The sequence below is a fragment of the Porites lutea genome, chromosome 10 (assembly GCF_958299795.1).
Source record: "Porites lutea chromosome 10, jaPorLute2.1, whole genome shotgun sequence".
Classification (NCBI taxonomy): Eukaryota; Metazoa; Cnidaria; class Anthozoa; order Scleractinia; family Poritidae; genus Porites; species Porites lutea.
In genome coordinates this window covers 13,432,329-13,446,113 of record NC_133210.1, presented here as the reverse complement: position 1 = coordinate 13,446,113, position 13,785 = coordinate 13,432,329, and the positions used below count along the sequence as shown (strand labels likewise).

The 13,785-nt window shown below is 39.7% G+C and overlaps 1 protein-coding gene across 1 annotated transcript; it reads right to left on the bottom strand.

Annotated features, from left to right (window-relative positions):
• Positions 1 to 8,141: 8,141 nt before the first annotated feature.
• On the bottom strand, positions 8,142 to 9,887 carry LOC140949538 (uncharacterized). Its single transcript, XM_073398700.1, has one exon. It carries the CDS (start codon positions 9,885 to 9,887, stop codon positions 8,142 to 8,144), a length of 1,746 nt encoding a protein of 581 aa, XP_073254801.1.
• Between the last annotated feature and the right edge of the window lie 3,898 nt (positions 9,888 to 13,785).

Genomic DNA, 13,785 nt, shown 5'->3' with positions numbered 1-13,785 from the left:
TCTCCCCATTATTACTCCCGTTATGGGAAGTATTTTCTGTATTTCGGTAGCCTTTTCCTTTTCTATTAAATTCTTTAGCAACTTTTTGTTCTTGATTAAACCTTTATCGATTCCTAGCGCACGAGGCTTGGTTGGAGTAACACATACTCAACTGGGTCGGCGATGTTTGTGACGAGAAATAATACTTTTATTTCGAAGTAATTGTCCGCGGGGAGTCCAGAAAAGAATATTTTTGGAAGCTGCCAAACTATGCAGCAATTCAGAAGCACACTTTCCGACACCGCTTGGGAAAGATGACTCAAAAAACATTTTATTCTTGGTTCTTCATCTTCGCTTTCATCACCAGAACTTTCGCTTTCTTATCTTTCGCTTTACTTTGATACATGCATACATACATACATACATTTTTATTAATCCTAGAAGTCATTTGACTGTACAGGATGCTAAAACAGGCAGCAGCGAAATAGAAAAGGAGGCAAAAAAAAATTAATCAAATTATTTACAACAAATAAATATTTACCACGGTGATATTTGATCAGGGCCGGCAGCTTTGTTCGGCTTGAGTTTCTGGAATTGCTTCTCTAACCAGGGATGCTTATGATAAGTTGATCAATTTGAGGGTATGGACTTGGGGGTAGCTGGGGAAGGTTTGAGGTGCCTTCAAGGGTGAAAACTGATTGAAAGTGCTTGTTTAAGATGTCAGCTTTCCCTTCATTTGAATCAAAAACGTTTTCTCCGGCTCGCAGTGGAGTACCCGTGAGAGACGTAGCTTCGAATAATTTGTTTTGTAAGGGACATTTTGCCTTGCCAGGTCAAGTAAAGCATCGTTATATGACTGCAATATATCCACATATTTTCTTCGGGAATGGAAATGTGTGCCATAAGTATATTGTATAAGACTTGGACTAGTGCATGTAGTTGTTGTGGAGTAGCTGTCTTTAAAAGAAACGCGCTAATGAGCAGGGCAATCAGCTAACAGCTGAAGAAAACCACGATTGTTGTTCACTACACGAGACATTGCTACAAAATTGACTAAAGATGGCAATTGGGAGTCTTTTATAGAATCTCGTGGAGGAAAAAGAAAGAAACGAGCAGGAGGAGGATAGAAAACTATAGAATAAGGAGACGGAGGAAGGAAAAACAATAGAAATGAGGAGGAGGAGGTGGAGGAGGAGGAGGAGGGAAAACAATGGAATTTTATGGCCCGAAAACCTATATAAATACGCAACATTCTACCTTTTTCTCAGTCTACATTTTGCCCCTGAGGAGTTGACATGAGTTGGTTCTGTTCCGTTTGCGCAAATTCCTTTAGTAAAAAAGATAAATATGCAACAGCATGTTACGTCTAAACACCGCAATGCTGGTCTCACCCCATTTCAAACAGTTCCAATGTTTTCACAGAAATGTCAGCAGTTTCGCTTCGAGCATCCTTTCAACTCCATGATTACCGGAATGACTGGGTCCGCAAAAACGGCCTGGGTTCGATCTCCATTACAACAAGCTTCAGAGACAATTTACCTTCCCCCGGAGAGGATCGTTTGGTGTTATTCACAATGGCAGCCTGCGTATCCAGAAATGCTAGTCGCCATGCCACACATTGAATTCGCCAAGGTAATTCCTACGACTTTGAAGCAGGGTTCCTATTTTGATGTGAACAAACGGAATTTTATCGTGTTTGATCGATTGACGCCAGTAAAGACAAGCGAATTGTGAACCTCTTTACTCGTGATTCGCATCATCGCAAACTGAGCGTGATTTATATCGTGCAGAATCTATTTCATCAGGGAAAAAGGTAGCTGTAACATAAGCCTAAACAATCATTATTTGCTGCTATTCAAAAATCCACGAGGCAAGTTGCAAATCTTGACTCTGGCCAAGGAAATGTATGCTTTGCAAACTGATTTCTTTTTAAATCAGTAGGAAGAGGCTGTTAAAAGACCTTTTGGTTATCTTCTGATTGATCTGAAAACTGCTACTCAAGATAATTGTCAACTGCTAACAAACGTCCTGCCCAGTGAAGAGGGCTTTAACCAAGCCGGGTTTTAAGAAAATATTCCTTAAGAGCTTCTAAAATATCTGAAGCACCAAACTCTTTCACTTGTCTCGATTCTTCCAGCTTTGCCAGAAATACAGGGCAACATGGATAACGTGCTTTCTCGTAACGATCTTCGGGGCGATAAAAAAGCTAAACGATACTTTCAGTTTTAAAAAACAATTAAATACAAAAACACTACCGGAAGAAATAATAAGCGGTGTTCCAGACTTAACATCAAGCACACAGGATTCTTCGACTGCAATTAACTGACTAAAGGAGAGTGAAACTACAAGACTTTAATAGTTTTTCATTTCCTGAAGATAGAAAGGAGAAAACGGTTTTGTAATAGACAAAATTGAAATAGAGAGTTTGTTGCTGTTTGCAAGTGCTGTCAGTGATCAAAATGCTCAATTTTATTCAATGAAAATTCTTTTCGGTTAGTACCATTGATTACAAGTACACGTGTGAGATCTGTCAGCGATGATAGGTTTAATTTCTATATTCCTAGACTTTCACTCAACTAAACAGGGACTGCCATTGGTTGATTCTTGGTCACGTGGCCTTGGCTAAAATGTGTCCAGATCGTGACACATTAAGCAATGTACCCCACTCGGGATACATTACTGCACGTGATCATAGCATGGTGGAAAGTGGTGTGACAGAAGGCGGGAAAAACACTGCCAGTTTTCTTTTTCGTGAATGAACACAAAAACACAAACATGAAGCCTCGAGCTAAAAAGCAGCGATTTTGAAAGGTCTTAAAAGTTATCCCAGAAGAGAAACAGCTGCTAGTGGAGGAGAAAGATGCAGATAATATAACAAAAGCACTTTGTAAATTATTCATTCAGTGGTTTTGACAATTAAAATTTGTGTTGTTATACGTACCGAGTCGACTGTTTTGGTTCGCTCCGGTTATAGAGGGGTTCACGCTCATAGCTGCATCATAGGTAATATAGTGTTTTGTTATATTTCTAGACTTTCACTTAACAGCAACAAAAGAATAAAGGAGTTCACGTTCATAGTTGCATTATGGGTAATCAGGGCACGATGGCGGAAAATTTAAAGATTTGTATTGGAATTCAAAGCCAGCTATTTCTTCCTGAATTCATATATTTGATTCTTTCTCTTTGAAAAGAGTACCTTACGAGTTCAAAGAAACAATAAAATAAACCTGGAGTACAAAGAAGTCCGTTAAAAACCGGATTTTCCCATACATTTTTTGTAATTCGACAGTATCAAAATTACATAAAATGTATGGAAAAACTGACGTTTTCTAAAAACTGATCACAGACTTCTTTGCACTCCAGATTTAGTGTATTGTTTCCTTGAACTCGTAAGTTACTCTTTTTAAAGAGAAAGCATCAAATATATGAATTCAGGGGAATTAGCTGGCTTTGAATTTCAATACAAATCTTTAAATTTCCCGCCATCGTGCCCTGATTACCCATAATGCAACTATGAGCGTGAACTCCTTTATTCTTTTGTTGCTGTTAAGTGAAAGTCTAGAAATATAACAAAACACTTAATGTCAGGTCCCTACCGGAAACCGGTTAGTTTTGTGTTCCCTCGGGAAACATCAGGACTCTTGGGAAAAGAAAACCAACTGTTTCCCTCGGGATCTGACATTAAGTGTATAATATTATTAATGACTCATAGATCAATGTATACAAACCTTAATATATAATGCAGGGCTTCAAATAATTTTTCTTTAGTATTGTAAAGGATGTATGTTCGCCCAGGTGTCAATTTTGATAAAACTTATTATTAGCTAGCTTAATTGTTTTAGGCTCCAAACAGAATAGTTACACTTGCAAATTACACTTGTAAAACTTTTATTAAATTGACCCCAGGTCCCTTTTTTTAGTTGGACAAATCTGAGAGGTTGTACATACATTACATTGTAATTGACTCTTAATCTCGATGCAAAACCTAAGCTTTAATGGCACATTTTCCATGGTACTCGATCTCTTTATTTCTGGATGCAGTAATGATTTTTGGTGGACACTAGGGACATTTAATGAAGTTTGACATCCATAGCGTTTTTGCTAATGCAAAAACTCGTAACGGCTAAATAAGATTTACATGGGGGAGGTTTAGTCGATTAGTTAAGCTGATTACGGGAGCAGAGGATGATTGTATGTATGTGTAAATGTGAATTTAATTTAATTTGTAACATTTATGGTGACATATAAACAACGAATATAAATTTAAAAATATCATAAAATAATAAAAAAATATATTTGAAATCATTTAGCTTTATTCTTTACAGGTTATCTTAATGCGCAATGCAACAAAAGTGCTGCGCCATGTTTACAGACAATTTGACTGACTATGAAAACATAAAACTCTTCTCACCATTCAAGGATGTAATGTGCTTCATCCACAACGACAGCTTCAACAGCTCACCGGTACATTTTGCTCTGACGAATTTCAAGGGCCATCCTTGCAGAATAGAAGTGCCTCGGAATGGCAGAAGACAATTTCATATCCCGCCTTTATAATTTCAGTGCGAGATCCTTCAAGCAATTTAGAGGTAACAACCGAATCACCTTTCTCGTCCACTCCTTCGGTTACCCCAAGAACGGATGCTTTGACACCGTTTTGTTTCAGCTCATTAATCTAGTCGTACATCAACGAATTAAGAGGCGAAACAACCAAAACAACCAACGGACCTTCCTGGCTCGATAGCGCCTTTCGGGCAACCCTTTCGTTCAATAAGTATGGTAAAACTTGGAAGACTAAAGATTTTCCATAGCCTTTTGGGAGCTTGATGGCGAGCAAATCTCATTTTAAGTATAAACTTTCTAAACAATGAACCTGTTTTGCCCTCAAAATAATGTAATCGTAACCAAGAAACATAAGCGCAGTTTGAAGTAAGAATTTTGTCCCTACTCCTAATAGTATTTCATCGTCCAGTCAACGAAATTTCGTGGATGACCTACCTCCCCTGCGCAATTTATTGACACCCATATCCACGTGACCAGCCGCAACCAACACCGCGGAAAAACGCACTGCGCATGAGCATAAAATTGAACATCCGGTGAGGTTTTTTACTTCCAGTCTAGTAGATATACCTGGAGTTATGAAAACCGGGTTAGCAAACATTTTGTAATTTTGCTCAACTTCCCCTGTATAATAGCTTGTTTACTGTGTTCTTTGCCCATGTCGTTTTTGTTTTTTTGCTTGTTTTGTGGTTAGGGATTTGTGTAGAAGTGGATGTAGACAGAATTACGATCTCACCCCCAATCCCTATTTTTTTTCCTTACCCACAATTCTTTGTTTAACACAAGTGACAGTTATTTGAAATCAGTGCGCGCCTAAAGCTGGTTTCGGTGCCGTTTAGTAGTTTAGTTTTAGATATTGGTCACCTTGAGAAAAGTTTCCCGGAGAGCACCATGTAAAGCTCTGAGATGGGACAAAGTTATTACGATTCGCAGCGTCTGCATCGTCCAATATCGTATTATATTCTCGTTTCATTTGGCTAAACGGGATCAATCTCCCTGACCCGGGCTTAGACAGAATGGCACGATATTGTTCCCTTTTCTAAGGTGACCACTAAGTCTTTTGCCTCGGTAACAGGCTCGTAGGAGTCAAATGAACTAGGCGAGAGCAAAATTGCAGGTGAACTTTTACCCTGGCCAAGACTTTTTTCTGGTGTGAAAACAAGGCTAAGGTGATCCGCCGACCGTGACTCTACATCCGGGAACTTGAATAAGACGAGTGTAGAAGAAAAATCCAGAGGTGTTTATCTGGCAATAGGCTGAGTTTTTCCGAGTTATTCGATTATATTTCGCGTATGTTAAACGTGAGAAGATTATGTTTGGTTGTGAATAGTCTTATCAGTGCCGCGAAAGTGTGTGATTGTGTGATTTCCGCATGGTGTCGACAGGTATGTGATCGCGTGGTTGAACTGTGGTTTGGCCAAAATATTCTGTGCCGGCCATTAATATTGTTTCGTCGGTGCTTAGCTTAGCTAATTGTACCTTGGAAAAGCGACTCTCGACTCAGGAAAATTGGATCTAGGTCTAGTTTCAGCGGGCTCTAATGGTATTGAACCATAGGCCAATTTGTGCAGATAAGAAAGTGATAATTTGTGTACTACGTTTTATTCAGTTTTTTGTCTATTCCATACGGAATCCTGCTGTTTATCGAACCGCCAGTAAAATAGTGTTTTGCTAGCTATTTAAGTTGTTCTGTAAGCCTTAACCAGGCACTCGTTCGCTGCAGTTCACTCAACCCCAAATGACATCGGTTTGAATCTTCGCGAAGTAAGTTTACTGGATAAATGTTCCAAAAATGGGGTCATTTTAAATTTGGAGCCGTTGGAATGCTTCTAGGGACCATTAACTTACTGCCCGGCGTCAGATAAAGGCTTTTAATCGGCCTTTGAATGAGTTTTATTGTTTTAAATTGCCAAGTAGTAGAATGAGTTGATATTTTTGCTAACCCGGTTTTCAAAAATCCAGGTTTATAGTCCTGTCAATCTAGGCATTTTCGAGGCTCAACATCAAACTATTTGCAACAGAATTGTTTTCAACGCCATTTAAATAAGGGTGGCCTGTCTAGCAACATACTAAAAATCCGCCAATATCCGTTCGGTGGAACATGTAAAAATTAAGCGTTAAACATTTTGACCTTCAAACACAGGGCACCCATGTTGTTTGAAATTATACGTTAAAGCAAAAAATGCACAATATGTGTTCGTTACTTTTATGGAAAAGTGAAAGAAGAAAAAATAACTGCTACCTAGTTTTCGGTGATAAAAGCGAAGTGTTTCTTGTTTCAAAAAGGATAAACATTAAACACGCTTGGCTTTTGCACAGGAAGCCCATGCTCCACTAAAGGAACCCCAAAATAACAGGAGGCCTACAGAGTAATAGAGTTCGCTGTTGACTGTAAAACTACAAAAAATTAAGTCGTAAGGCTTTAAATCTGAAAAATGAAGGCCGTCACTTAATCATTGGCTGTAAAAATATATCTTTTTTTAAATCAGATTTCTGCTAGCCGTAAGAGTAAGAAAAATATATATCTAGTTAGATTTTTAAGGAAGGTTACAGGCAAAATAAAGCTCTCCCCTCAAACAGTTTTCTCTTTCAAAAACTATCTACAAAGAAGTGAACGTAAAAACTAAGAGTGCAGCCATTGCTTTTTTCCCTCTTTCTCCTCGCTCTTTCTATTTTTCCTCTCCTTGTTCTTTTCTAGGAGGATTTTCAGGCTCATTTTGCCGTCGGCTTTTGGTCTTTTTCTCAGTCAAAAGACTGCAATTTTCGTTCCGTACGTTTTCAAAAATCCAGCAAGATAATGATTTGGCTTTTACGACTACCTATACCTTAATTTTCGTTAACGTACTGACATCCTCAAATATACAAGTTTCACTTTTTTGTAGCTTTTCGTTTTCTTCTTGTTAAAAGTGAATTGGTGAGGAGGGTAGAATAGTTTTACTAATTCTTTACGAAGCACAACAATGCAGAGTTTTGGGGCAGGTTAAGCTCCAATTCCTCTGAATTCGATAGGAGGGAAATGCGTTTGTTACCTTCCCAAAAAAATATAACGGTTAACGGAACATTCATCGCATAAGAAATTTGGTTCCAGCAAACGTTTGTTTCAAGAAAACTAAATAGTACAATAGGGAAGCAGGGTTTTAAGGGAAAGATTAACTCAGGTTTGCCAAAATAATGCGTATGTAAAATATCTTGTAAAAGTCTATGGAGCAATGGAAATTCCCCACACAGAGCATAATTTACGCAACTCATTCAGGAGGTTAACATGCAGTAAGTTGAAGTGTTTTTTTTTTTTTTTTTTTTTTTAATTTTTAAAATTTTTAAAACTAAACTAGTGAGCAGCACTCTGCGAACTGTTGCTGTAAAACTTGTTTATTCTCCTACGCGTTTCGTCTAACTAACGTAGACTTCTTCAGGGAGTTTTACAATCAAACACTAAACGCCTGTATTTAAGCCATAATATGACTAAAAATAATGATGGTCGCAAACATTGAAGGTTTGGCCGGATTTACGAAAAGGAACAGGCGCAGCTGTGAAATTTTTTACGCAAGGCGTAAGAATACTTTGGGGCCACGGTTTTAGCTAAAACCGTGGCCCCAAAAAACTTACTTACAAAGATTAGCTAATGTTACAGTAGCTTTGTAACATACGGTACAGTCTATTTCTGGCATAATCCTGTTGATTACATTCCTAATACGTGCGTGACTGCAATTAAAAGTAGTCTTGAATACAGTAGCCCGCTGAGACCTATTCTTAGCTTTCTGCAAAAGCCACTTCTTTCTGTCGCTGTATCGTATTTCGCGAAATAGTGGTAGCAAAAATGCAAACGGATACCCTCTCAACCGTAGCCGCTTCCAGAATCTATCCCTAGTCTCCGAAAAAGATTTAAAGGAAGAACTGTTTCTAGCATACCTCATTAATTCCCCTTTAATAAAGGCTTTCTTATTGCTAGAAGGATGAAACGACTCGAAGGGTATATATAGGTATTTGTTAAGGGGCTTCTGAAAAGTGGAAAACTGCAGCACGCTTGAAGACCCATCTCTATAGAGAAATAGATCAAGAAAAGAAATGCTAAGCTCGCTAATACAATGAGTAAGCTGAATACGTTGATCTTTGCTGTTGAGAGCGCCCAAAAATTCTAGCAGGGTGTCCTTAGGCCCGCACCAAATAGCAAAAATGTCATCAATGAAACGCTTGTATAAGATAAGATATTGGGAATAATGATCTACAATATCCTTTTCGTGATGATACATAAACGCGTTTGCCACTGTGACAGAAAAAGGAGTGCCCATAGCAATCCCAAACTTTTGATGAAAAATATCCGGACAAAATTCCGAAGATAAATAATTGTTTTCAAAAACAAGCCGGGCGAGCTGAATCAAAAGTGGGGTCTCCGGAGCCCCTGCTTCACGAAGGAGCAGGTCAAGGGCTATAAGCGCCTTCTTAGTGTCAACGTTCGGATAAAGCGATACGACATCCGCAGTGACAAGGAAACAATCTCCATCGGGCAAGACCGTATTTTCCAGCAGTTGAATCAGCTCACCTGAGTCCCTAAGTACCGTAGGCATGTGTACTTTAGGCTTAATAAGCTCGTCAACAAAAGTACTAATAGGCCTAGTAATAAACGAATGGGAAGCGGCAATAGGTCTCCCCACCATAGGGTTTTTGTGTATCTTAGGGATAACATAAAACTTAGCCGGACTAACAAAATGATCAAAGCTACGCAAAAATCGAGCTACGCTAGAGGAAATAAATCTACTGTAAATTGTCATAAGCTTTTCGCGAGAATTAATTACATTAAGACGATTAGCATACCAGTCCTGTTGCGTGACTTTATGACATGACAACTCGTCATGCAAATGTCTTAGTGTCTCAGCTTGAACCCAATCCGTGGAAACAAGAGCCGGCCCGAGATTTTTGTCGGTAGGCAAAATTTTAATATTAGGGTTGGATTTCAGCTCGCTAAGTTCCTCTCGCTCGTGCTTTGTGAGGTTGTTCTTCCAATGCGGTTTGCCAGCCACAATGTTTTTAAGCAGCTCTTTGCGTAACGCGAAGAGTTTGTCTTCAAGATCGGGATTTTCCCGAGGCGGATTCCAGCCTGTTGGAACGTACAATCTGGGATTGAAGTCCTTGTCTGGCGGGCAGTTGGCGAATTTGTCCTGAAGGCGAACTCTTCGACAGAAGTCTTGGATTTGTAAGTCAAACTGAGCTTCGCTAGGGGGTAGAAGCGAGGGTCTAAACTTTAGACCCATGCCCAGAACTCTAGCTTGCCGCTCAGTAAGCTTGAGAGAGGTAAAATTATGAATTTCCGAATTCCGTGGAAGGAAGTCGTATAGGGGTCGTTTAGCCATCTTGAATAACCATTTTTCGTGCGCCGAGCGCCTGTCTATTTTACGTGGCCTGAACCTTTTCCTCGGGAGTTTTTTGACCACTTTTGAGGTCGGTTAGACCGTTTGGCAGAGGTTGACCTTTGGGGTTGCTGGGCTTGACCGCGACTTGTGGATCTACTTCGACGTGACTTGCCTTTCGACTTGCCATTATTCCTTCTTTCGGATATGGAAACTTTCCGCTGCCGGTTTTCCTCGTTAGGGCTTGTAGTGCCTGAAGTAAGACCGCGGAGCTCGTTTCGAATAATATCTCTAATAGACTCTTCCGAGGCAACGAAAACCTCGCTATCGTCCATCATTGCCTGACTTCTGTTTTTTGCCGTTCGGGTTATCTCCGCTTGGAGGGCTTTAGAAGCCTGCGAGACCGCGGTATCTTTGGATAACTTCTCCACAAATGCTACGGCGGCCTCTACGAGACTGGTCGCTTTTGCGTTCGAGATATCGTTCTTCAGAAGCTGTTCCTTCCAGCGCGCAATAGTGCCATCTATATTGGCAGTAGTAGCACGGATTGTCTCCTGATGATCCTTAACCTCGGAGCGGAGATGATCAATTGTAGCTTCCAGCAATTGTACTTCTGCCTCGCGGATAATGCCGTCAAATTTTTAAAACTAAACTAGTGAGCAGCACTCTGCGAACTGTTGCTGTAAAACTTGTTTATTCTCCTACGCGTTTCGTCTAACTAACGTAGACTTCTTCAGGGAGTTTTACAATCAAACACTAAACGCCTGTATTTAAGCCATAATATGACTAAAAATAATGATGGTCGCAAACATTGAAGGTTTGGCCGGATTTACGAAAAGGAACAGGCGCAGCTGTGAAATTTTTTACGCAAGGCGTAAGAATACTTTGGGGCCACGGTTTTATCTAAAACCGTGGCCCCAAAGTATTCTAGCACTTCAAGACAAATTTGACGGCATTGCCAATGCACGAAAAGTAAACTGGTCAAGGATCAGGGTTGTTCTCACAAAAGAAATATAAACGCCTTGGGACAACAGAGCGATTACTCTACTTATTCATCTTACCACAAATGAAGGGCTGCCGCAGAAAATGCAAACTGAACACACAGATACAGTAAACTAAATCTGAGACTCGTCACAAGATGAAGATAAAAAAGAACAATCACCCTGCGCTTGGTTTTCTAGATTTCCCTTACAACAGATTTGGCCAGGTGTAATGAAAAGCGCAGAGCGTTAAGATCTATAGCAAAAGATAAATAGACTGAGTCCTTAGCAGAATATTTATTCACTCACGATGTAAAGCACGGAGTCATAATCCTAAAGAAGGTTGCGCATGTTACAAGAAAAACAAAAGAATCCCTGTTTTCGATCACACATATTGTGTCCAAGGTTTAAACATAACTACTTCACAAGGCTCGATTACGTACAGAAAACGGGAATAGGTTTAACAGTTCGTGCTGATACGAAGCTATCGTTCGTTGCTCACATTTATCCTGCAGCATGGATGCAAATTTAGTATCTCGCCGAAGGTGAACAAAATCTCAAATCAAACTGTTCACCATCAGTCAGCTACTAAATTTGAATCCATGCTGCAAGATATAAAAAATTACCAGCCTGTGAAACTGCTAAAATACTTACTGCATTTCTAATATTGCGCAAAAAAATTAATTATTCCTTTTAACCATGTTAACACAGACTGACTACTAATTTTCCTTTTAAATACCGTCATAGAAAAAAAAAGGCTTGGAAAATAGAATGTGAAGACAGACGAGTGGCTGGGTAGCCTGTGCAAAGCCGTCAAGACGAAACACTTACCCTGATGTTTCTCACACATTTAGTCGGCGTTTTTTAAAATCAAAACTACCCAAAATACATGAGTGATGTTTTATCGAAAATTCATGGAAAAAACAAAACACAGTTATTAGATGTTTTGTCTGAATTTGTGATCTTCCTGAAATTGGGTCCCTTGTGGTGAAAATGAAAGATCTATATTGCCAATTTTTCTCATGTTTCACCGAACCGATTTTGGCGGATTTTTAGTATGTTGTTAAATAGCCATCTAACAATTAAGTGGCATTGAAAAAATTCTGTTGCAATTAGTTTGATGCTAAACCACAATTTGACTGGACTATTAAATTGCACAGAAATCACAAAGGAGCATCTTTAAATTCGTTAAAGATCAGTGAAATGTCTCTCACGATTCTCTCATACATGCATGTTCTTTGTCGGCGAGCTGATTTGTTAAAAAAAGAGCACTCTTCTTGGTATGATCATCCTCATATTCGTTGCATGTACTCTAAGGCATTGTAGAGTAGTGACAGGTTACTATGTGACATTGAAATATCAGGCAAAACCCAGAACTATCACCTGGAAAGTGTTTACAACTTTAAAGGGACTCGATTCTACTTAATTTTGCCTTGCAAACAACATAATTGGACATCAGGCACTTATTCCATTTAGATAATTGCACAGAAATCACAAAAGAGCATCTTTAAATTCGTTAACGATCAGTGAAATGTCTCTCACGATTCTCCCATACATGCACGTTCTTTGTCGGCGAGCTACCAAGAAAAGAGCTTTTTTTACCAAATCATAATCATCCTCATATTCTTTGCATGTGCTCTAAGGCATTGTAGAGTGATGACAGGCTACTATGTGACATTGAAATATCAGGCAAAACGCAGCACTATCACCTGAAAAGTGTTTGCAACTTTAAAGTCAAACAACATAATTGGACATCAGGCACGTATTCCATTGAGATAATAATAAACCAACTGGTTAAGCATAACATTGCCGTCGCGCCAAGTTTAAAAGCAAAAAGGCAGAAACAGACAAAAAAGGGAGCGAATAAAAAATCACTTCATTCCATAGCTGATATATTTTTCTCGTGTCAAAACTTTGCACCACATGGTTATCTGGTTGCACTAACGCTGAAAATGATGTTTGAAGTTGTAGGTCGCGAGCACTCAAGAAGACGAATTTGTTTTTACCGGATTTCTTGCATGCTACTAGTTTGGCATTAGTTAATTTAGGAGAAGGCGATAACTAAGAAAATAATTAAAGGGACAGTGTCCAGCGATGCAAACGGATTTTTCAAGGTTCTCTTACTTTCCTCGCATCTTTTGATTTCGAGACATCACAGGTAGCCCAAGCTCGAAATATGAGCATCGGCGAGCATCGGCATTGTTGCGTAACATTCAAAATATAAGGATTTGTATGGGAAAAAAACCTATCGTTTCTCTAACCTACGAAAATGAAAGGACTTCAATAAAAAACAGCTTACCTTACTTAAAATGTGTGTTACGTCTCTCCTGTGTGGTCCACGGGCAGATTTATGGCCGTTTTATGGGTTTTTGTTTGAACGGTTTTCTCTGTATATAAAGGTTTACCAAGGTTGGGCACTCCAGCGAAGCGGCTCGACTGATCCACCGAAAGAAAACGGCCGTGAATTCGCTCCAACTGCTCCAATCGCCTCCAAATTCCATCTAGGTAACACACGATAGTTCTCCTTTCCATTCGTTACCTTGCTTTAAGACGCCTTTGCACCGAGAGGGAATCAAAAGGTGCCAATCTCTGCAAACCTTCCCGATTGAAGCCTTCGACTGAGCCTCGGCCTGAACTCCGCGTTACCGTTGAAAGATAGCGACACGGCCCGAGACTCAAATTACTCTCACTCGGGGTGGGAGACAGTCTCTTGCTCCCGATGACATCAATACAAAACAACGGGAGCAAGAGACTGTCTCCCATCTCGACTGTTTTAATTTGAGTCTCAGGCCGTGTCGCTATCTTTCAACGGCGATGCTCGCCGATGCTCATATTTCGAGCTTGGGCTACCTGTGGCGACATCCTGTCCAAAAATCAAAGTTTGGTGCATGCGCAGTAACGGGATACTGTTCCTTTAAGCA